Below are 21492 nucleotides of genomic sequence, written 5' to 3'. Positions count from 1 at the left end.
AAACTGACAAGCAGTGACTTACTAAGCAACAGTAATTTGACCACAAAAATGATCAAACCACAATACCATGGAACTAACTCAAATATTCATCTCTAGAATTATTTCTTGGTATCAGAATTGAAACACATCAAAGGTGGCATAGGTAGCATGACTACATTGCTGCTGTCCTTCCTGTACCTATTCTGGAGGCTGGAACCATCTTTTATGACTACCACATTCATTAATCAGAACATAACTAAAAATACAGCCTTAAAAAAGATATTATGAAACCTTAAGGGTATTTTCCATACTTTTACTTCTTTGGTTACATCAGAATGAATATTTGAAACTTAAAAATTGTTATCGCCAGGATATTTCCACTTTCAGAGCATGCACATACTGTTCAGTCATTACACAGTGAGCAACATGACTGAGCTGCTGCTTTTCTGTTGCTGCTTTGCTGCTTTAAAATGAATAAATATCTGAGCATGCATTTTGGAAAAAACCCCAACAAATTAAAAGGAATTTGGGAACAAGAAAAAAAAGAGGTCTGATAGATCCTGTCCTATCGACAGAATTTGCAAAGTGATATTGCTATATTGTAACTTAGAAATCTATTCCAGAGTCATAGTTCACATAACAGACAATCTTTCATCACGGATCTAACGTATTTACTATGGGAGTACCTCTTTTCACTGAATTAGGGCTGACTTTCATTGCATAGCTTGCATATTATTTGTAATGTTTTATTATGAAAAATAGTAAACACATTTTGCTCTTTCAACAAGCAATACACCTGTGTAGGATAACTTAATCAACTCTTGTTTGCAAACAATAGATCAATATGGTGGAAACACGTTAAAAATAAAAACATCATTCTTTGACATTTAATGCTAGGATTCCCAAGAGCAATCCAGGTTTCTGTGCCTACAAATTCTAGTATCAGCAGGCAGAACTATCAAGTAGTATGCAAATGTTAGCTGTTTGCATGCCAGAGTTTCCTGGAACACAAAGAAAGAGCAAACAGTTCAAACTACTTTTAAATATCTCATTATTAAAATCTTAGAGCCATGATTCTGAGAAGTGCTAGGTATAGGCAAGTCTGCCTTTCACCAGTGATACTAGCAGGCACTCCGCAGCATTTTCAAATTTGGGTATATGTGCAAATATCGAGTGCCTATTTATCATTATGCTGCTTATTTTCAGCAGTGATATATCATTAATTTTCTAATGCTTTACTTTCAAATTAATAGTGCAAGATGTTTAATTATTTGTAATTGATAAGAACACTTGAACAACAATTTAAAACACATTAAGCTGTTTCTGCAAGTCTGGTCTCTTCTGTATCCTGAACTTTGGCCTCAAAGCTTATTACTCACTGTAATACTAAGCCCAAATGACTCAACCATTTATCTCAACAACAGGTCAAAACAAATTCAAAATATAACCTGTACAACAAGTCCATGAATACCACAGGTCAACTTCCCATCACGAAAACTCCATGTCTGGGTAGTACTGCGCCGTCGATCAGGCTTTCTCAGCATCAGGGGCTCATACCTGAAACAAAAGCACACCATGAACCAGAGGCTTCTAACCCCTCAGTTCTGCTCTTCTGAAGCGTTAATTAAAAACACCTGCTCTAATTTTGTTCAATCTTGTTTCCATAATCTCAATTCTGAAGTGCTGTTTTAAAAACCTGCTGCTGAAAATAAATACATTAGTTACGCTTTAAAATATATTCCTGAGTCACAAAAGTGATCAGAAGATCTGCTCATGAAGATAGATAAGATCTAGCTCTTTCACATGCCTTTGGAGTAATTTCTTTCTTTATTCAGAGAACGTTGTGTTAAGTATGCTTTCAGAGATGCTTCAAAATTATTTGGGAATCATTTGGACTATCAACCCATACAGTAATTGGCATATTTGCTGACACTGCTTCAAAACACTTTTGATGGTTGACACTTGCTCACAAGTCATTGTTCTGAGACCAAAGGAATTATCTCAGAACTTGCTAGGTGATTTACCAGTACACTAAAGATATAGTCGTATTTCATAGCTGTATTGCTAAAGTCACCCATTCGCCTAATACTGGGATTTTAAATATCCACAGCTGTTTAATTACTGGAACACTGTACAGATATTACAACTTATTCAGATGATTGGGATCTACATTAGTTTAATCATAAACCCCGTGTGCCATACCTGTTATCTGTGACAGCTGCCAGACCTGCAATATCTAAAATCATAGAAGAGTCCACAGACCGAGGAGAAGAAGGTTTATGGGGATTATGAGGAACTGAAGAACCTTCATGGCAAAGCATTCCTGTACCAGTCATTCTCCAAAGTTGGGATCGTTTTCCTGGCTCCTGTTGCATAAAAATTCAATATTTAAATGATTACAAAGCAGTACAGAGCAAATATTTCTGTTCTGTTTTGCCATCAGATGCTTTAAATTATAATCCTTGGAATGACTTGTATATACATTTAACTTCATAGCACTGAACTGGAAGCTTGCTCATAAAAATAGCTTGTTAATATAGCTCTACATTCAACAGTACTAATATGTAAGATGTGTATTCATTTGATATTGGAATTGAATTAAAATTTTTTTTTAATCTCAACAGTATTTAAATACAGTTTGCATTTCTTAACAGCTCCGGAAATAAAGACTTAGCGTACAATGAAACCAAAAAGGAAGCGTGCCGCAACTTGTAACTTCATTAGAACCTCCATCATGGATTACCACACTTGGTTATCTGTCCTAGAGGTATCTACAATGTTTCCCACTGCTTTTATTACAATTCTCATTTCTCTCACCCTTACCCTGGAAGCCACTTTCACGTCTCCTTCTCTTCGCAATTTATGAAAAGTACTCAACTTTTCTTCACAAGAAGAATCCTACTTTTGTCCCTTAAACATTCCCTTGATATTCTACCACTTCTTTTGCTCCACCCTTCCTTATTTGACTTTCCAGTGTACTCTTTTCCTCCAGCCTTTTTTCAAGTAAAAAATAGGCATCTGAAAACCTGAATTTAAACATCTGGCTATCTATTTCATTTTCCAATCTGACCTTTCACCATCATCCTTTCCCTTACGCCATTGAGGAAATGCTGTAATTTTCTTACTATTGATATTCAATTGCTTCCTACGCAAACTATCATTCCTACATTGCATACAGATAGCCTAACATAATTCTTCACTGACTTTCCTCAATTTCCTTTTTCCACTTCATTACAGACTGTACATTCTAGTATTCACAAATATTTGTTTACTGTTGGCTCCATTCTTTCTCTTACACTGTTCTGTTGTTGTAACATCTTCTACTTTACTGGGTCAAAGGCAACCAAACCTTTCCCTGAATCGATCTCTTGAGTAATAATGGTGCAAGAACGCTCAAGTTTATATGAATCACCACTGTAATTCAAGAAACCTGAACTGCTAATAACTTGTCCCTTTCAATGCATTCTTATCTCCAATCTCTATCCTTAAAAGTTACCATGAAAAAAAATTTTTTCCCCTCTTTTTCCTTTTTCCAGCACATTCAGATTGGTACCTTCTTTTTCAGTACAACTCGTTGTGTCTTTGGAGAAACATCAAGGACAAGCTCTGCATACGCAGCATCCTTATTTGAAGCAACTGGTCTTACGGTTGTTTCCTGTAAACTAGAACATCAAGAAAACATCATGTTTATTCAGAGCAGCTGCTTCTTCTGTAGACCAAATTAGACTTGTATCAAAAACCAACCAAGGAAGCTTATCCTTGCATTATAGTCAAATCAGACAATCATGTATAGTGCTTTCCCTTGTTATTTCTGGAATTACTGGTGTAAGCTGTCCATTTAAGTACACTTTTAAAAAGAGCTTGATTTCTCACTGCTAGCAGAAACTTAATGGCCAAATCATATGAATTCAGAAGAAAGTTTTCTACCTTATATTGAGGAAAAGAATAAAGCATATAATTGATCTTTTTTGCAACTGGTTTTCACTAGCATATAAACTAGTGCAAGCTGAAAAATCACAGGTAGATCACATAAGCAATAGTTGTCCTGTAGGATAGGGCTCTTAAGCCACCAAATGAAATCAAGTTCCAAAACGAGCCCCTTAGTATCCTTGCTCTTCTAAAGGTCACTGGGGTCACAGCAGACACCATGTGTTAAATCTTTTTCACTGTGTGAGAAAATGAACAATGATAGGCTGCTCCTACAAAGCTAAAAAGGTACAACCACCAAACAAGACAAGATATACAACTTAGTGACTCCCAGATTCTTCTTCTGAATTTTGGCATTCCTTCTGCTAGCTACAGGTTGGCAAAAGTTTAGCTGCATCTGAAATACTTACAAAAGGTGCAAAATGGCAAATGTTAAGAGAGTAATAACTTATAGCCTAGAGAACACCATGAACATTCAAAATATTTTAATGCAATATATAAGGAATTACCCCGAGAAGGTATATGTAGCAGCAATATAAATGAAGTTTTCATAATAAAGCTGTTTGCTATCTTGAAAGTCATTCATGCTACAGATGATTTCTGAGGAGCCTGCCCCTTTAACTGTCAGCATTATAAAAGGTGGTAGAATAGGTTCATCCCACGCATAATCCAGAGAGGTCAGGGGCTTCACTTCCGTATATAGCCTTGGCTCAACAACACCATGCTGATTAAAAACAATTGGCACCTGTAATAGTTATGAAAGAGGATTTAATTTCATATAGAAATTCTTAATCAGTAAGATTTTTTGCTATCATTTGCTCACTTTTCAGCAGGTAATGACTAAAGTGCGTCCACCTCACTTTTTCCCCCCGATAGTTTCATGAGCACTTTCTTTCATTCAGGTCCCAATTAAAAATAGTCTGAGAGTGACCAGGAGTACCACTTTTGTTTTTATCCATTATCCAGCGTTCAAAATGTCTTCAGGCCCATGGTAGCATCTCCAACCTTCCTAATCAAGATTAGGAGACTTGCCTGGTTTCATTTAACAACTCAGTATCAAAATCCAGAATAAGAAAAAACAGTATTAAGAACTCAGTCTCCTGTTCTGACCACAAGCCAGTCTGTAAGTTACTATAAAACATGCAAAGTAAGATCTCTGACTTTCATAATCACTAGCATGGAACTTGCTTTCTCATTTCTCATGTTTGTTATTTCTGATTCACTAATGCCTCCTGTTTTAGACACCAAGGAAGCAAGGTGTCTGAAACGAGAGGAAGAAAGCAAGGCATATGTATGTTTTAGAAAATAAGCCCGAAGACAGACAAAAAGGAAGCGGCAGTAGTAGCCAAAATTCTTTTTGCAGGTTATTCATACACTGGACATCACATAGAAGACATTACAAACTACCATCCCATCACAGTTTTCTCATCACTAATGATATTCTTCCTTGTAAGACTTTTGATTCGCTGATGAAAGCCACAATTTAAGCACTATTATTGGAACAAGATGAAGTAGTTCAATAACACTAATTTGTACTAAAACTAAAAAAAAATTATATACAATTATATAAAACAATTATTATATACAAATACTTTTTGCTACAGAAATTTTTGCTTTATTTCACTATGCAAACTAGTCAGCTCCTCTCCTCTATCTTAAACACAGAACTGCTATTTTTCTTTTTTAAAAAAGGACAAAAGAGTTTCATTTTTTTTGGTCTTTACCTTGGAAAAATTGTCTATGCGGAAAGGTGGCGGTAACTGATCCGTGTCACTAAATGCAATGCGATAGGTAGCTCCTCGAAGAGTAATTTCTACTCGTAAGAAGTAACATTTTCCCGAGGTGTCTCTGAACAAGAAAAACAAGTACAAGAGAGGTAGGCTTCTGATTTGAATTGCTGCAGTCTTAAGTGTTAAACAGCTGTTTATATTAGAGAATGGAAATATGTTACAGAAAATTTACATGCAGTAACTACCTCATATTAATATGGAATGAGTTATTTTTGTTGACTTCAAAGCCCCCAGACCAAATGCAGTTTGGAACATCCATTAGTCGCACACATAGTAGTTGATCATAATCATTACGTGGCCAGTGGAATACAACGCTGGAACCAGGAAGTGTGGAGATATAGCCATCAGGATTGGAAGTCCCCTAGTAACAGAAATTGGTAAATAAATACACCTTTTAAATGTTAAAGATGCAGTATTAACCTATATACCTGTTAAACATGAACATAGCAATTATTGTTAGGTGAATACTGGTAGTTAGAATACTGAGAAAGATTCTCATAACCAACCAAAAATAGTTTAAAGTATAATCTTTGTATTCTTGTTGGTTAGAAAAATGCTGTGACTAACCATATGTGGTGTAGTAACACTAACGCTCCCTTGTCTTGGACAGAAATAAAAACATGAACCAAGCATCACAAAACAGGAAAAAGAATAGCAGGTTTTCCACATTCATGTCTTTTAGATATTAGTCTCCTTTAAAAAACAAACAAACAAAAAAAAACCTCATCGAGGTGGCCAAAGGAAAATAAATAAATAAATAAATAAATAAATACAAATGCAAAATATTTGTTCAGAAGACTTCAGAATCAACTTCCCCCATGTCATTACTCTTTTGCACAAGGAGAGTATGCTGAAAAGAAAATGTGCGCATGCACACAAGCGTGCGCGCACACACACACACAATTCCTTGACAGAAAGGAATCGTCTTACCTGACCTCTGGCAAATTCCCGCTGAACAAAGGCAAGCTTGTACGTTGATTTGTTATCTAATAGGTAACGGGGTGCAAATGTTACCATGCAAGTATCAATATAACGGCCTCTGCCTTTTTTAACATCAATACCTAGTGATAGAAAGTTTAAAATAAAGCTGTTATTTACAAGAGAAAGCAAAACATATCTGTCAAAATACATTTCACAGTTTTCTTTTTAATGGGTTCCTAAAATGCACTTTCTGTCATACCCCTTGCATATACTTAGAAATATATTATTTTAAACAATGATGAAATGCAAAAAAAGTAATTCAATACTTATTTTTAAGCTATTGAAATTTGAAAAAAAGACTTAAAAGTTAGAATACTACCTAGTAGACTTAGCATTCTACTTTGTTTAACATTTTCCTCTGGATCCTCAAAAAACTTTAAACAACATGTTTCCTTTCTGTAATTTTTCTGTTTCTAGTGTCACTGACAAGTTTTACTGTATTTCTTTAACGTTCCCATCAGCACATACCAATGTTATAAATGAGGCCTGGTCTGTTTCCATGTTGGATCACTTTAAGGGCTCTTACACCACTACCGCCATCCAGGGAGAATCCCTGGCACCAGCCAGGCATGCCTTCAGGATGAATTCCTTTTCCAACCCGCATCGTACAACTAAGGGCAAGAAGAAAACGCAATAATTTACTGATTTAAATGAAGGATCGGCTATCAACATAATGCTAATAATAAAAAACATGCATAGATCTAAAAAGAACACCTGTGTATTAATATAAAAAAAAATACTAAAAGCCATGACAAATCTCCTCTTCAGTTATTCATTCGGCATTTACGCTGTATTTTTCTTAGGGGTTCCTGAACCCTTTTAACATATTGGTGATTCAGTGACTGTGTCAAGTGAAAAATTGGATACTTGTGGTTTGCAGACTTTTTTTTTTTTTTTAATAAAATTTGGAATAAAGTTCTGTGATAAATTTAATAGGTGCATTTTCCATTTTAGCAACAATCTCAGAAGATTTTAGCCACATGTATTTTGATTAAATTTTTTTTTTTTTTAAACTTTGTCTGGGTAAATTGGAAAAAGTAAGTTTCCTCCTTGATGCTAGTTAACATATCTGAAACCTTGCTTTCCAAAATCCTGGCATTTCCTTTTACATCAGAATCACAAGAGTTCTCCTGCACATGGACTTTCTACTGTGTGACTGCTACTACCTCTCCTGTAACGTTCAGGATTGCGATGCCTTTTTTGTTTTTTTTTTGGGGGGGGGGGGGGTTGCCTTTTTTTTTTTTTTTTTTAAATCTCAGTTGAATCAAAGGGATTTATGAAATGTTGTAAATTTCTTCACAGAGGCTTTGGATTTTTGGAAAAAGAAGCAGGAGTTCAAAACATGTACAATAAAATCAAAGCAGCCTGCAGACACAACATATTGGCCAACCAACAGTTTTCAGCAGCAAATGTCTAAATATCCAATACAATCATTTCAATATTTACAAACTTAGTTACTTAGCAGGTCATCTTAAGAGGGAAAGGTTTTTCCTACATGATATTCATACTGAAATATCAGCACCTGATCTTCTGCCAATTACTTTCATACTTTGTAAGGTTCCCCCCCTCTGCTCTTCTGTCAATGTTACTTACAAGTTTGGCTGTTCTTTATCAGCATAACAGAACAGAAGTGCGCTGAGGCTTCTAGCAAGCTCGTGCTCCTCAAACTGACCTGCAGCATCTGTTTTTGCATTATCTTGTCTGAAGATAAGTGGTAAGCCTTTAAGCAAACACAAGAAAACAAAATGTCAAACTACACTTAAACTTCACACAAATCTAAAATGGGAACTGTAAAAGCTACTTCAAATTAAAGAAAACCACATTTTTAAGTTATCTAATCTATTTTGATTTATTTAAAGTGATAAAGGCTATTAATTAGCTTAAGTTTAAAAGTCTGCAATATAGCAATTGAAATATCTAAGTTATCTGTTATAACATTCATTAAAAAAATAGCTACTGGCATTGTAAAAATGTTTCTTGCAACTTTCATTCCTCTTCAGTGGTGTTTTAAAGCTCCATTTGGCTAGAAAACAAATCAAAATACTAAATGAAATCTTCATTTCCAAGTTCAGCCTTACAGTTATAAAAGAAAATACTGTAAATTTACCTGTTTTGTTGATTAACCAATATGGTGCTGAAATGAATATTTTTAGAGACCCTTCAGCTCGACATACAATCCTTATGGTCAAATTTAGCAGTCGTTTGTTGACATCATACAATCGCATCCGTACCATATAATTTTGTGTCCCAGGAGGAATCAACAACTCTTTGCAGATTGGAAAGTTCTCTAGCAATACCCCTAAAAAAAAGAACACACAGAAACATTGGCTTCTGATCAGTATACAGCTTGGTCTTTCTGAAGTATTTCATACAGCTTGCCTGGCTTAACTTTTAAATCTACTCAGTAGAGTAATCTCTGACATCATTAAGAAACACCTCAATTTAAGCCACAAGCAGCAAAAAAGGTTTGTAAAGGAACTCTACTTAGGAGTAATTATTGCCTTTGGCCTCAGAAGTCCAGCCAGGGTTGAAAAAAAGAAATTTCGTAGCTACAACACCAGCATTTTCTGTCAGAAAAAAAAAAATAATAGCAGTACCCAAACATTTGAGACTTTTTCTTTTTCTTTTTTTTCTTTTTTTCCTCTTTATCACTATTCTTTCCAATCTCCACTATTCCCACTCTCAGGAGAGTGGGAGAGAGCCCAATAAGAAACAGAGCAAGGCAGATGACAGATCTGGGGGAAGGGTGAGAATATTGACTTTTTTTTTTTTTTTTTTTTTTTTTAATGTATGCATTTCATTATTAACTATGCAACCAAATGAACCGGTTGCACTGCTACCCAATGAAGTCATCATATAACACTTTCAATTTTTTATTTTCTCTTTCTTGTATCATATTTCCCTCTATAAGAAAATAGTTATTTTGAGATGCTCCTCCAGCAGGAGCAGAGAGCGATACCTATAAAAGTACCTTACCAAGCTCAAGGTTCTGAGATGTATCAGCTGTGTGCAATGCTGCCTCCTTGCCAGGTTTTAGTGTCCCATTAATTGGCATCCCTTTAACATAAAACTCAAGTTCACAAGGTAGCAAGTTACAGATTACCACAGTTGGCAAGAGATAAATAGTATGCCCAGGCTGTCTGAAAATCTGTTTAGCACTGTCAGAAAATATGTTGGAGGGCATGTAATCTGGATAATTCTCTTTCTTTATGGCCACACAAAACCTGTGAAGACAGACAGATATATTAAAAAAAAAAAATGAAAAAATCCCACGTCAATGAACTCAACAGAATAACTGAACTTTGCCTCTGTGTATTGTACTAAGCCTCATACCATGCTGCAGCTTCAAGAGGACTGATAAGAACAGCATTTATAACTGTTCTCCACACAATGGGTTTAGACCTTGATTACAAGGTATTTTGTATTTGTAATGCCTTTCTGATAACAGCATAACAATAAGAAAACTTCAGCATTATCCTGATTTTAATTCAAGAATTCATTTAGTCACTCAAAAGCTCTCTCTCACTCTGTTCAGGGTCAGTAAATTGCTTTTATTGATTCCCAACCGTAAAACTTACTTTTACAAATTCACAGTAACATGTTATCAACTATCGCTAAAAGTAGATTTTTAACTATCAAAGTAAATTATAGTCATGTTCTTTGAAGTAACTACTGAATGTGTCCTACTTCCCAACACATATCCTGGTTTTGGCCACCAGACAATTCAGCTTTTCATAATTGAAAGCAAAAAATTCAAGAAATAAACCTTCATTTCAAATAACTTGTTAAATATGCCCCAGTGATACCCTCAGAAATAGCATATTATGAAAAGAACTATAAAATTGACACACAGCAATATCTGAAACAACTGCTGTAATGTCCAAACTAATATTTCCTAAGTTGGTAGTATCCCTAAATCCATCATATCAGACAACTTTAAAATTGCATTAAGTCCTCATTACGCCACAACACTTTTGGGCTTAGAATAGAGCACAGAATATTCAGGACGTAGCATGAATACTGTGAATGGGCTGTGAGGAACCACCCATTATTCTCAGTTAGACTGCCTAGATAACACAAGTTCACATTCTACTTTCTAAAATTTTCTTTTTTATATGAAATATTAGCAGTATGTTTACTCTGTATTCTTGTACATTTGCTATTAGGTACTGTCAAATGCGCTTCAAGGAGCACCACAGAAATATAGCAGTTACATTTCAATGATTTCTTATTATCCTTAAGTGACCAAGCAGAGCACCCATTAAAGTTTTGAAGCTTTTATCTCTAAATATTTTATTTTCTATTATTTATTTTCATATCAGAAATGGAAAGCACAGTTTACAGAAAAATAATTAGGTCTTAATTACCTGAAAAATCGGCTATTTTCAGACTCCATTGAATGACACTCTCGCTTACTGCTACATACTTCTGCTGTCTTCTGAACATTAGTCCAATGAATTGGAGCCTTACAGAAAAAGACTCCCATTCCTTTTGGCCTGGCTTGCAAACGCCAAGACGTAAGATGTAATGGAACAGCAAAGGAATCTCCTGGCATAACCGCTGGAAGAACTACAGGTTCTGCAACCAAACAGAAGACAAAATACACACATCAAACCAGGTCCTTTGCTGAAAAGAAGCGTAAAATTTTCAGATAATACATGTCCTAAAACTTCAAAGCAACAAATTTAATTTTATAGTAAAACACTAGCTACTTTATATATGTTTCAAACACCAACCCATTGTTTCAAGTCCTATTAAAGATCTGGTAGGGGTGTAAATCTGAAACTGAAAACAAACTAAAAATTTGCTGGAGTTCAAATTTTATTTCCTAGGTCGCTTTAGTTAAAAATGCATATTCTGAAGAGACCTCACTCATTACATTTCAGGTACCTTACCAGTATACTGCTGTATTTCTAGACTGCACCTTTGCATGCACTTGACACCTACGAGACTAGTGCTAAAAGATACAGCACGCTACATATGGAAGAAATACAGGCCCTTCTTTACAGAGGCTCAGCTTTCCCCACCTACCTGTATAGTAAGGAAAAATTCTCTTGGGTTCTTTAGCTTACCTTGTTGACCACTTTCTTCTAAACGTTAGCCATTCCTCCTCCAGGGAGGACTACTTAGTTGTTAACCATTAGAGGCAGTTGATGAAGCTTCTTCAGGAGGGAACTAAAGATTTCATGTAGTATGGAATGAACACATTATAACACTTACTGTCAGGAGCAGAAGGACTGTCTAGTCTTAGTTCCATTGGTGTCTCCAGCTTGTTCTTTACAATCAAGGCTGAGCGCACAGTTATCACTTTCCGAGCACTACCTTCCATGGTAACTTCAAATACCACGCGAACTGGTGGCAATGAAGAAAACTGGAAGATATTTAAAAGAATTAAAAAACACATGTAACAATTTCACCTAGAAGAGGGATGCCTCAATTCTGCAGCAGTAACTGTTGAAGTAAAAACTTGTCAACTGACCAAGTGCAAGAGCTAAGGTATATACAATTTCATAATAATAGTTTATAATCCCGTATCTCATTTAATAATCACAAGCATTTCATCTGGACTCACCAAACTAATGGTTTGGAAAAATAAAAGTCCAAGGAATGGATTGGAGATTCAAAGTTTGGCCTATTACATTTATCATTCCGAATGAGGTGCAACTCTCTAGGAGATAAGAATGTGTCTGCAGATTTTACTTTGGACACTTCCTCAATATAGTGGGCCCTCTTTGTATTGAATGCCTTTTCCACTTTAAAAAAAGATGCATTCAGCAATGCCCAGTTTCTTCATTTCACATCACTACCTTTCTACACACAGAGCAAAAAATAAAATAAAATAAAATAAAAATCAATATCCTCAATGATATATACCAATATTAACACACACTTTTTTCCACATATACAGTGTATAACCATAAAACCTGTAACAACCACAATCTTTAAAGCAGCTTATTTCCTCCTCTGGAAACACTATCAAGATACAAAGCCACACTGCTTATGGACTGAAAAAACAAACAGACCGCCAAAAATCCAGAAACCCAACAAACAAGAACTCAGAATAAAAAAAAAAAAAAAGTGTCTGTGCCCTCTACATACAAAAAACTTTCCACTTATTTCAGAGTACTTAAAAAAGTCACCCCTAAATTACTTAAGAAAGCAGGTGACTCACTGCATTGATTTTCCTTTGGTTTCAGTATTTCTCTTTTCTTAGATGCAGACACAGAAGATCATTGCTTCAGTATGAGAGTCTTATTATGTGGCTATACACCTAGAACCCATGCTCCCTTAGACTTAAAAAAAAACAAACCAACCAACACCCCCTCTCCCCCCTCCACCCCCCAAAAAACCCCCATCCACCTGTAGTTGAGGAATCTTGCCGCAACTGAAGAGCAGATATAACATATCTGGGTACTAAAGCATCTCTCAGTTTGTGCTCAAGAAAGTAATTTTATAATAAAATACATTAGCCTATACAATTACCAGTCACTCATCATTCATACCTGTCAAAACTCAAAATTATGGTAGAGCTTTCTTAAAACATTTGTGTTTTCTTCTCTCTTAGCTGCCCTTCTACTGTGATGTTTGTCTCCTACATTCAAGTCATTGCCACTTCAGTCCTGAAAACCACATTTCCAAACGTGGAAACAAACTAAAACCACATATGGGCTGACATGCTGGAATTCACATACAAAAATTTAAGACCCATTCTCCAAACAATCATTTACATTGGTGAGGAATATTAAGTCATGGTAAATACTCATTCTGATTTGGAAACTCTTTCATTTGCTTGACTTCTGTTTCAATTCTATTGAAAAATTCCTTCAAGGATAGAAAAGCCAGTTCACTTGTAGAATTATGCCAGTCTTGTTTACGTAGCTCTAAAAAGTGAAAATATGTACTTACATAGACTTGTGGATGTATTATATTTGTTCTACTTATTGGGCTTCCAACCTGGGAGAAAAATAAACAAAAAAGTTACCAGTGTTCATTTTACATTGTTATTGTGAGTTGCAACACAGAACATCACTGCAGAAGAATAAGCTAAATACTTTCACTGATCTTTCTGATCTTCTCCACAAGTTTGAAAACATATCAGAAGTTCACTAGTTCAACCTCCCCCTCACCCTCACCTGCCACTGTCCCTAATATATTGGTTCTGTCATTAGAAGCTATGACTAAGAGCAGACTAACTCTGCTGATTACTCTGTTCACATTTTTGATATGTATAAAACCGCCAGTTAGTAATGCAGCATCTCCAAAGTCTCTCACTCCGAGCTAACTGGAAAGGAGACAAATCTCAAACAGCAGCTGCTTTAAGATCAAAGTCCTGGAAAGACCATTACTCTCAAATTACATGCTGCAATAAAGCTAACACTCAAAATCAGAACTTACTGTAGAAGAGGATGTGTTCTTGTCTGGTGCAGCATATCGGAAGAAGGTTCCAACTTTGTCTACAGACACTGGACTGACTTCTTCCCAGCCGTTTACTCTGACTTGCAACTGATGAATTCTTAGATCATGTGTGTGCCTACCAGTTTAGATGAAGTTAAATTACTATCAACCATTGTCTTACAATGTAAACACCAAACAGTACAAACCAAGTACATCCTCCACATTAAGGAAAAAGAATTTCACTAATTAAATGTGAAACAACTCCACTTCTTCTATTTCATAGATAAAGGCAGAAATAATTTGACTTTTATTCAACTGTTTCAACCTCCCTAATGAACATACAAAAGTATAACTAAGTGATATAAGCAAACATAAAAACCATGTTAAATATTTATCAATCAGTTCTTAACACATAAGCTCAAACAACCAAAATCTTCCACAAACCATAGTCCTATAAATGTCATAGGATTTGCAATTGAAAGCTCTACATCTTTCTAAAAGCTTTAAATGATCAAATCTCAGCTCACATCTATGAACTGCTCCCACTTATAATAATATAAGCTTTTTACTAGTCTATTGACAATTCCACTCTATATGAGTTTTCAATATTTAAAGACAAAATATTAAAGGATGATTAAATATCCACTTTTTATTTTAATATCTGCCAGTGTCCTCACAATTATGATCCTGAGTTCCATGTCAGTGTGTCAAAATACATCTCACAGCTTGGTTCCTTCACCTGTGCCTGAGTTTCCCTCTGGCTTCAAATTCAAATGGAATCTCTTCCCCAGTGATAACTTCTTGCCACTCACTGACATTATGGGCATCATCCAGGAAAGTCCCATTTTCCTCAGGAACAACACCTGGACTCCCACTGTGAGACAGTGCAGCCCTGTAAAGAGAATCACAGCGTTTTTACGAACTGACAAAGTGACTACTTAAAGTTACAGGTGGTTTTTAGCGTACCCCACTCCACAGAAATCCTACAGTTAACACATCACATAATGAATGCATATCTGACTGGTTTTTGAATCCCCTCTGGTCTCTTGAAAAATCTCTTTCTTACTAGTAAAACTATCTCACTGCCAAAGAAAACACTCTTAAGTAAGAATGACTGTGAGTTGCCTATGTTCCTCTGCAAAAAAACAAAACAACTGAAGACAATGGAGTTTGGTCCACAGAACCCTGACAAATTCTGTCAAAGGGATCTCAAAACAGCTTCTTACCGAGTAGGGGTTGTAGTTAGAGTAGCAAACCACAGAGTGCATCCAGTATGATTTCTTAGAGCAAATGGCACAAATGGCTGCCTACGTTTTGGAGTCTTCATTTCAGCTATAAAAACAGAATGAAGACATGTCTAAACATTTATGTGAGAGGCATTCCTTAAATGCTGATGTAGGATGAAGACACAATGGGTGGCGAACCACAGCCTGCACCGACTTCAGAAAAACAGGTATAAGCAACAGGATAATAAATTACTAAAAACATTAATAATTTTATTACGTTACTAGTAGTTTATTACGTTAATGGTAGAGTGAACAGAAAGCTTTCCCCTACATCATCTGTTTGCCTTAGTCCAACAACAACAAAAAAACAACAGGAAAGTAAATGGGTTTGAGATGTTAATTTGTTCCTTCATGTCAATATAAGTTACAATAAGTTATAATATATGAGGCCTCCAGTTATAACTAACACGCAGAAAACCCAACTAAGAACTCAAATCATAATCAGTGACATTCCTTCTGTATCCAAATGCTCACAAAGTATTAAACATGTATTTACTGCTAACTTGAGTAAAATTTATGTTCTATTTTACATGGGATTAATTCAGACTTATCGGTTACCCCACTTCAATTAATTTTGATTCTTAAAGGCTGAAAAGTAGAAAATACTCCTACTTAGAATAAAGCCTGCTAAAGAAAGGTGTGAAAAACAATCTGAATGAAACCAAAGTTAATCTGGTTTTGTTAAAATGCTGGGACTGCAAAAGTCTGATACAAGGAACCGCACCTACTGCATTTGACTGCTTTCAAGTACACATTATTAATAAGCAGACAAGTGTTACTCTCCTCTTCCCTACTGCAGTACTTTATGTCAATGAAAATACTGTGTTTGGACTTGTCAAACAAACAAACAAAAAAAATCCCAGTAATTACTTATAAAGGAAGATAAAAGCCTGCTCCATAAATACACATATCTTTCTGAGAAAGAGTAAGACGACACGCTCAATAAATCATCTGCTTGATGGAAAGGCAAGATAGAAATTAAATGTGTTCCACAGCATTTATTTGCTGTCACTCTAAAGGTTGACTGATAAGTTCAGGCATGTCACGTTCTGAGACCTACTCATCCCACGGCAGCATGCATTTAATTAACAATAACTTAAGCAGAAATGTACAGGGGCAAGGAGGGAGAGGCAAAGGTGGGCAGTTAAGTTTTTGAAGGAGTTACTGCTGACCACATTCAACTTTCTTCCAAATCAATAACAACAGATGACTATATTCCTTACATTATCAGTGGAGACTTAAATCTGATCCCTTCACAGTTTATGGAGAAAATTCTTTGCAGTTAAATGGCAAGAAGATTAAAGTTCTTCAAAAGGAAAACTTTTGCCAATTGCAAATAAAACAATCTTTTTAGCATTGAGCTTGATTCAGTCCAACTTTCTGGCTAGTTCTAGTTCTACAAAATTACAAACTAAAAGCCGGATTAACATTCACTCTGGCATTTAATCAGTTTCCAATTTATTTCTGAGAGACATTTAAAAATGAATTTTGGGGACTGTGGCCTGATTTTGAAAAGAAAGCACCCTATAAAAGTTGCATCTTGCAACTACCAACTGAAAATACATACTTCACCATTACAAGAAGGCTTTTTCCCCACAGTTAATTTAGTCATTTTCTTTAGCTGCAATATCATTAAAACTCAGGCAAAAAATATTTAATTTTTCTACAAAAACATCCTCCTGAATCATTCCCCAGAAAAATAAATGCTTTATCATTTTCCATTATATATATATATGTATACGTATATGTTTGGGGGTTTTTTCGCTTTATATCTATGAACTGTCTGCATACCACTCAGAGTAAACATTTGTAAAGGGCAATATAAACCAGCTACAAATGTAGATTTATAGAAAGCTTTTCCCCCTTTTATTTGTCAGCTTTTCCACATGGGAAACATGCTTAGCAAGTGTGCCGATTTCTTTTCCACAATGCCACAAATTTTAAAATCAAACTTTAAACTGGATGGTTTTGCCCAAAGACAGTAGTGTCAAATATAAAACAAACAAATTAACAGGTCATTTATGAAGGCGGCCTTATTTGTTAAGGCTCATTGAAAACAGATTAAGTTGCTTCTGAAGGCATCCTAATGTTTTAAATAGCTAAATATGAATGCTGATTCAAGCATAAATATGTATATTGAACATATTGTTAGATCTTTTTTAGAATATAAAACTTAAAATACTTGTTGAGATGTTTTTACCACATTGTATCATCTATCTAGAAAATAGACATTGAGTATTTAACAGTTCATATCCCCTGCCTCAAAAAGACAGCTGATTTTCTCACACAGGCTTAGTTATATTGCTCCCTTCTTTCTTGAAGGGCCCATAGAGGAGCATGAAAGATAGGATGAAAGGCTAAAGTGAAGCAACTTAAAAGCAGAGCTCTTAACTTTCACAGAGGCCAGTTTACTGGCAAGTCACACATACAACACTATTTACTGTGTAAGAACTTTCCAAGACAAGGAAGAAAAAACCTTTTTGTCTCTCTCTGCTTTACAGTACCTCTAGCATAGATCTGATGTTCTAGGTTAGTCAAACTGGCTGTACTCCTAGTTCTAAGGTAGACAAGAGGAAGGCCTGGCAGACAGGAAAGACAAAGTTAGCAGGTAAGAAAAAACGCAGATATATAGGTAGATTATTCACCATCATGCATCAGGAAAGACAGAGACAGTCAGCATCATGCAAACAGTGTATGAGCGCCTATCCACTTGCTTATACTAAGCTAGCATGTGAGTTGCTAAATCTTCTTCCAGAAGTAGCACTGGAAGAAAAGCTGAAAAGAACTGCCACCTATCATGAGCTTTTTGAGAATTGTTTCACCAATATAATAGCATTTTTTCCAGAAACTAAGTCATTTAAGTCTTTGAGGCTTGGGGGCAGGGCAGGGGGAGGATGAGGTGAGGGGGAGAATCACATTTGAACACACAACAGTAGAAAGCATGTGAGCAACTGGTAAAGATTTATCTAGCTGAGCACTTTTTAAAAGAACACATTTTCATACAAATATGAATGACTGAAACATAGCAAAGCTGTTAATAGGGCTCTTGTCTTCATCTTTACTATATGCTTTGAAGTGCATTCTTACCTATACTGCTTTCAGTCATGTTATGTCAGAAGTTACCAACCTCCCAGTTGGGAAGGATGGGGAAAATCTTTCCTGTGAAGTCATTAATGTCATGTAAAAGAAAAAGATTATCTCTAAAAAATTTGACAGATGCTATCTCTGCAGAATTGTACATACTCTAAAATCAATACTCTTATTCGGTCTTTTTACAGGATAGTCACCCATTAACTGAGAAAGGGTGATGAAAAAGGAAGCAAAACTAGCAGTGCCAAGTTCATGCTCAAAGCTAAGTAGCCAGAAAGTTCTTTTTCAAGGATTTAATGCAATTTAACAGAAACTATCATTTTTTTCTTTTTTGCCAAATGTCTCTAACCATGTATTATATGCAGCGAAGACCAAATACTTATATTTGTAATACTTTAGACAAATGACTGCATATGTCAGGAGTGTTTCAAATAAAGAAGTGCGATAATGAATGTCATACTCTGCCCAAAACATGGTGGATCCACAGAAGAGCCCATCCAGTCTTCTGAACTGATCACATTGACTTCTTTGTCCTGTTTACAGTAATCTTCCATCCATGATTGTTTGGTACTTGTGTACTGTTCTAGAGAAATATAAGCATAGACAGTAAATGTTTGCCAAGGTGGCAGTAAATAAAGTAATTGAAAAGTATGTTAAATTCATGAAGCTGAAATTACTCCATTTTCATGGCAAGGGTAGTTCACTTCAAGTTTTACTTCACTGCTTTTTCTAAGAGCTAAACATAACCTAAAAGCAAATAATAGCTCATGAAATCACAGCAGCATCTTCGAGAAGACTTTCTTTTTCTATTCCTAGGAGTAAGGCATTTTATTTCTTTTTCAGTAAGATTCCATATTCTCAAGATACTCCTGTGGTAATAGGAGAGCTCCCTCCCAGGGCAATTAACCTTAATTATTTTTACGCCAGAAGCAGTTTCTAATAATTTTAAGAGGTACATGCACATTCCTGCATAAATATCTGACACCAATGAAGTCCTCTGGCAAAGGCACAATATTCATCATATGCTAGTCTGCTGGCACCACTAGTAGTAAAAAGCATCGTGGGAATTCTTAGCAACCACTGATCAGTGTCTTCTCCTTCTGCCTTAACCCCCTCCGTCTCTGCCAACCCCATAGGCCTTGCTGGAGAAATGAATAAATAATCAAGGAACACGGAAGGCTCTCCTATCATCTCAGCCATTTACACCTTTGATTTTAAGCACCAACTATCTAGACTTACACACAGAATAAGTTATATTTCCGGGCAACGTATGTAACTATAGTCTCTCCGCTAACAACACAGAAGCTTATATCTGAAGTTTCAGTTAACGATGAACAAAATATTTTGATTTCCCCAGGTGGGAACTGACAGCTCAGGTTTTCACAGATTACAGAACTGAATGAGCAGTTCCCCCCTATGCCTGTCAATATACTGAAAATTTATGAGCTTATCAAAACATTTTTAAAGTACTGTAAAGCATAGAAAGCTTGTTTCTGATCAAAAATAAATGTCAAGTAATATGAATTTGACAGAATTCATATGACAAGAAAAAGATTTCCTACTAAACTCCAAAATACGTAGCTCAAGCTTTTACACTTTCATAGTGCGTGATAAAATATAGGTTGCCTAAATGCACACCTGTGTACAATATCATCTTAAGAATCTAGGGGCTTGTGCCAAGTCTCCCTTCTCTTCATCCATGGGACACGAGCAGGACTCAGTTAGAAATGTCTATCATTTCAGTATATTAAAAATGAGACACTGTAATGATGTTCTCTGGCAATCTTCTTACACACCTATGAAGACGGATGTGATGTTTATATCCAAACGGTGTTTAGCCTTTACTTCCAGCTTCAGGCGGGAAGGGTGGAGACGGCTCGAAGCTTGTTGTTGCCAAGAAACTGAACATGGCCACGGCTCAATAAATGGTTCCCAGCCTGAGAACAAACAGAAAACACCACATGTATTACATGTTTGAAGGCCATGCTGGAATGCTGTTTACATACTTAAGCATTTAAGAATGCGCCTTCAATAATGAGATCTTTTACTTTCAATCCGCATTCAAGATGAACTTGTAAACCTACAGATTTAATTTACTAGCTAATACAAAGATAATTCACAGATAATTCTTGAGGTTGTTACTATAAATTCTGTAACAAAAAATTTTAATTGTTTCTCAATTCAGAGAAAACACACAACTAAGTTATTTAGTTTATCAGTGGCTGACCTATGAGTATAGGTCAAATCCCAAACTTCTTTTTTTTAATTAAAATATGAATTAGGATGGTCTCATTATGCATATCCATTGTCTTCAACCTAATCCCCCACCCTCATGTGCTTTTTTTCCCCCCTGAAATAAATAAATGAACTGAATGCAAAGAAATGAAACATCAAAAAAAGATGAGTTAACATAGAGACAGCTAATTACATAAAAGGACTATACCATCCAAGGACATGCCAGTCAGCATGAAATAATTTCAGTATAACTATTATATCAGCAATATATTTTTTCCTCCCCCTCCATCACATATTAAGTTGGGAAATCTTCTTTCCTTTTTCTCCTCAGGATCATGTGTTTACCCAAAAACATTTCACACTCCCTTACATGCATTTCATGTTGGAAAAACTTCAGGGTAGTATAAGACTGCTTTCCTAATCTTAAAAAGAAGGAAAAAAAAACCCAAACCCAGTATCTTACCTGAAAGCTCACGGTTATAATAATCTCCAGAGAGTATAAAATGAGCATAGCCTTCAGGGTTGGCTCTCAAATGTTGTAGAAAATTCAAACCTACCACAAAAGTGAGCATTTTACTAATGTAAAACAAGTATGATCAAGTTTCCCTATTTAGAGAAATGTTAATAAGAAATGGAAAGTTTTTGCTTCGTTTTTTAAATCCAAATAGCACAAAAAGCCCTGCATAATACTCTTTAAATGACAACATTTATGAACAACCATGCTTTATAACACTGAGCCTCCCTTGGGTTCTGTTCAGGACAGATTCCTTCTGCTATGGACGTAAGAAGGAGTAAGCACAAACTTAACG

At 35.7% G+C, this 21492-nt stretch overlaps 1 protein-coding gene across 7 annotated transcripts in view; it reads right to left on the bottom strand.

Annotated features, from left to right (window-relative positions):
• The window catches only part of VPS13D (vacuolar protein sorting 13 homolog D), a 119505-nt gene that overhangs the window by 55256 nt on the left and 42757 nt on the right, over positions 1 to 21492 (bottom strand). For all 7 annotated transcript variants that reach the window (XM_067310891.1, XM_067310890.1, XM_067310892.1 and 4 more), the window contains 20 exons: positions 21147 to 21236; positions 20245 to 20385; positions 18909 to 19031; positions 15299 to 15404; positions 14812 to 14964; positions 14073 to 14208; positions 13584 to 13631; positions 11898 to 12048; positions 11045 to 11255; positions 9654 to 9901; positions 8785 to 8976; positions 8271 to 8397; positions 7146 to 7288; positions 6627 to 6757; positions 5882 to 6057; positions 5631 to 5754; positions 4416 to 4651; positions 3533 to 3641; positions 2182 to 2345; positions 1428 to 1536 (listed from right to left, as the gene is read on the bottom strand). In XM_067310891.1, the coding sequence (XP_067166992.1) occupies positions 1428 to 1536; positions 2182 to 2345; positions 3533 to 3641; positions 4416 to 4651; positions 5631 to 5754; positions 5882 to 6057; positions 6627 to 6757; positions 7146 to 7288; positions 8271 to 8397; positions 8785 to 8976; positions 9654 to 9901; positions 11045 to 11255; positions 11898 to 12048; positions 13584 to 13631; positions 14073 to 14208; positions 14812 to 14964; positions 15299 to 15404; positions 18909 to 19031; positions 20245 to 20385; positions 21147 to 21236 (2918 nt within the window). The remainder of the gene's footprint in view (positions 1 to 1427; positions 1537 to 2181; positions 2346 to 3532; positions 3642 to 4415; positions 4652 to 5630; positions 5755 to 5881; positions 6058 to 6626; positions 6758 to 7145; positions 7289 to 8270; positions 8398 to 8784; positions 8977 to 9653; positions 9902 to 11044; positions 11256 to 11897; positions 12049 to 13583; positions 13632 to 14072; positions 14209 to 14811; positions 14965 to 15298; positions 15405 to 18908; positions 19032 to 20244; positions 20386 to 21146; positions 21237 to 21492) is intronic.

This window comes from Apteryx mantelli, chromosome 26 (genome assembly GCF_036417845.1).
Source record: "Apteryx mantelli isolate bAptMan1 chromosome 26, bAptMan1.hap1, whole genome shotgun sequence".
Classification (NCBI taxonomy): Eukaryota; Metazoa; Chordata; class Aves; order Apterygiformes; family Apterygidae; genus Apteryx; species Apteryx mantelli.
The sequence above is the reverse complement of the archived record's forward strand: the minus strand, read 5'-3'. Positions and strand labels throughout refer to the sequence as shown.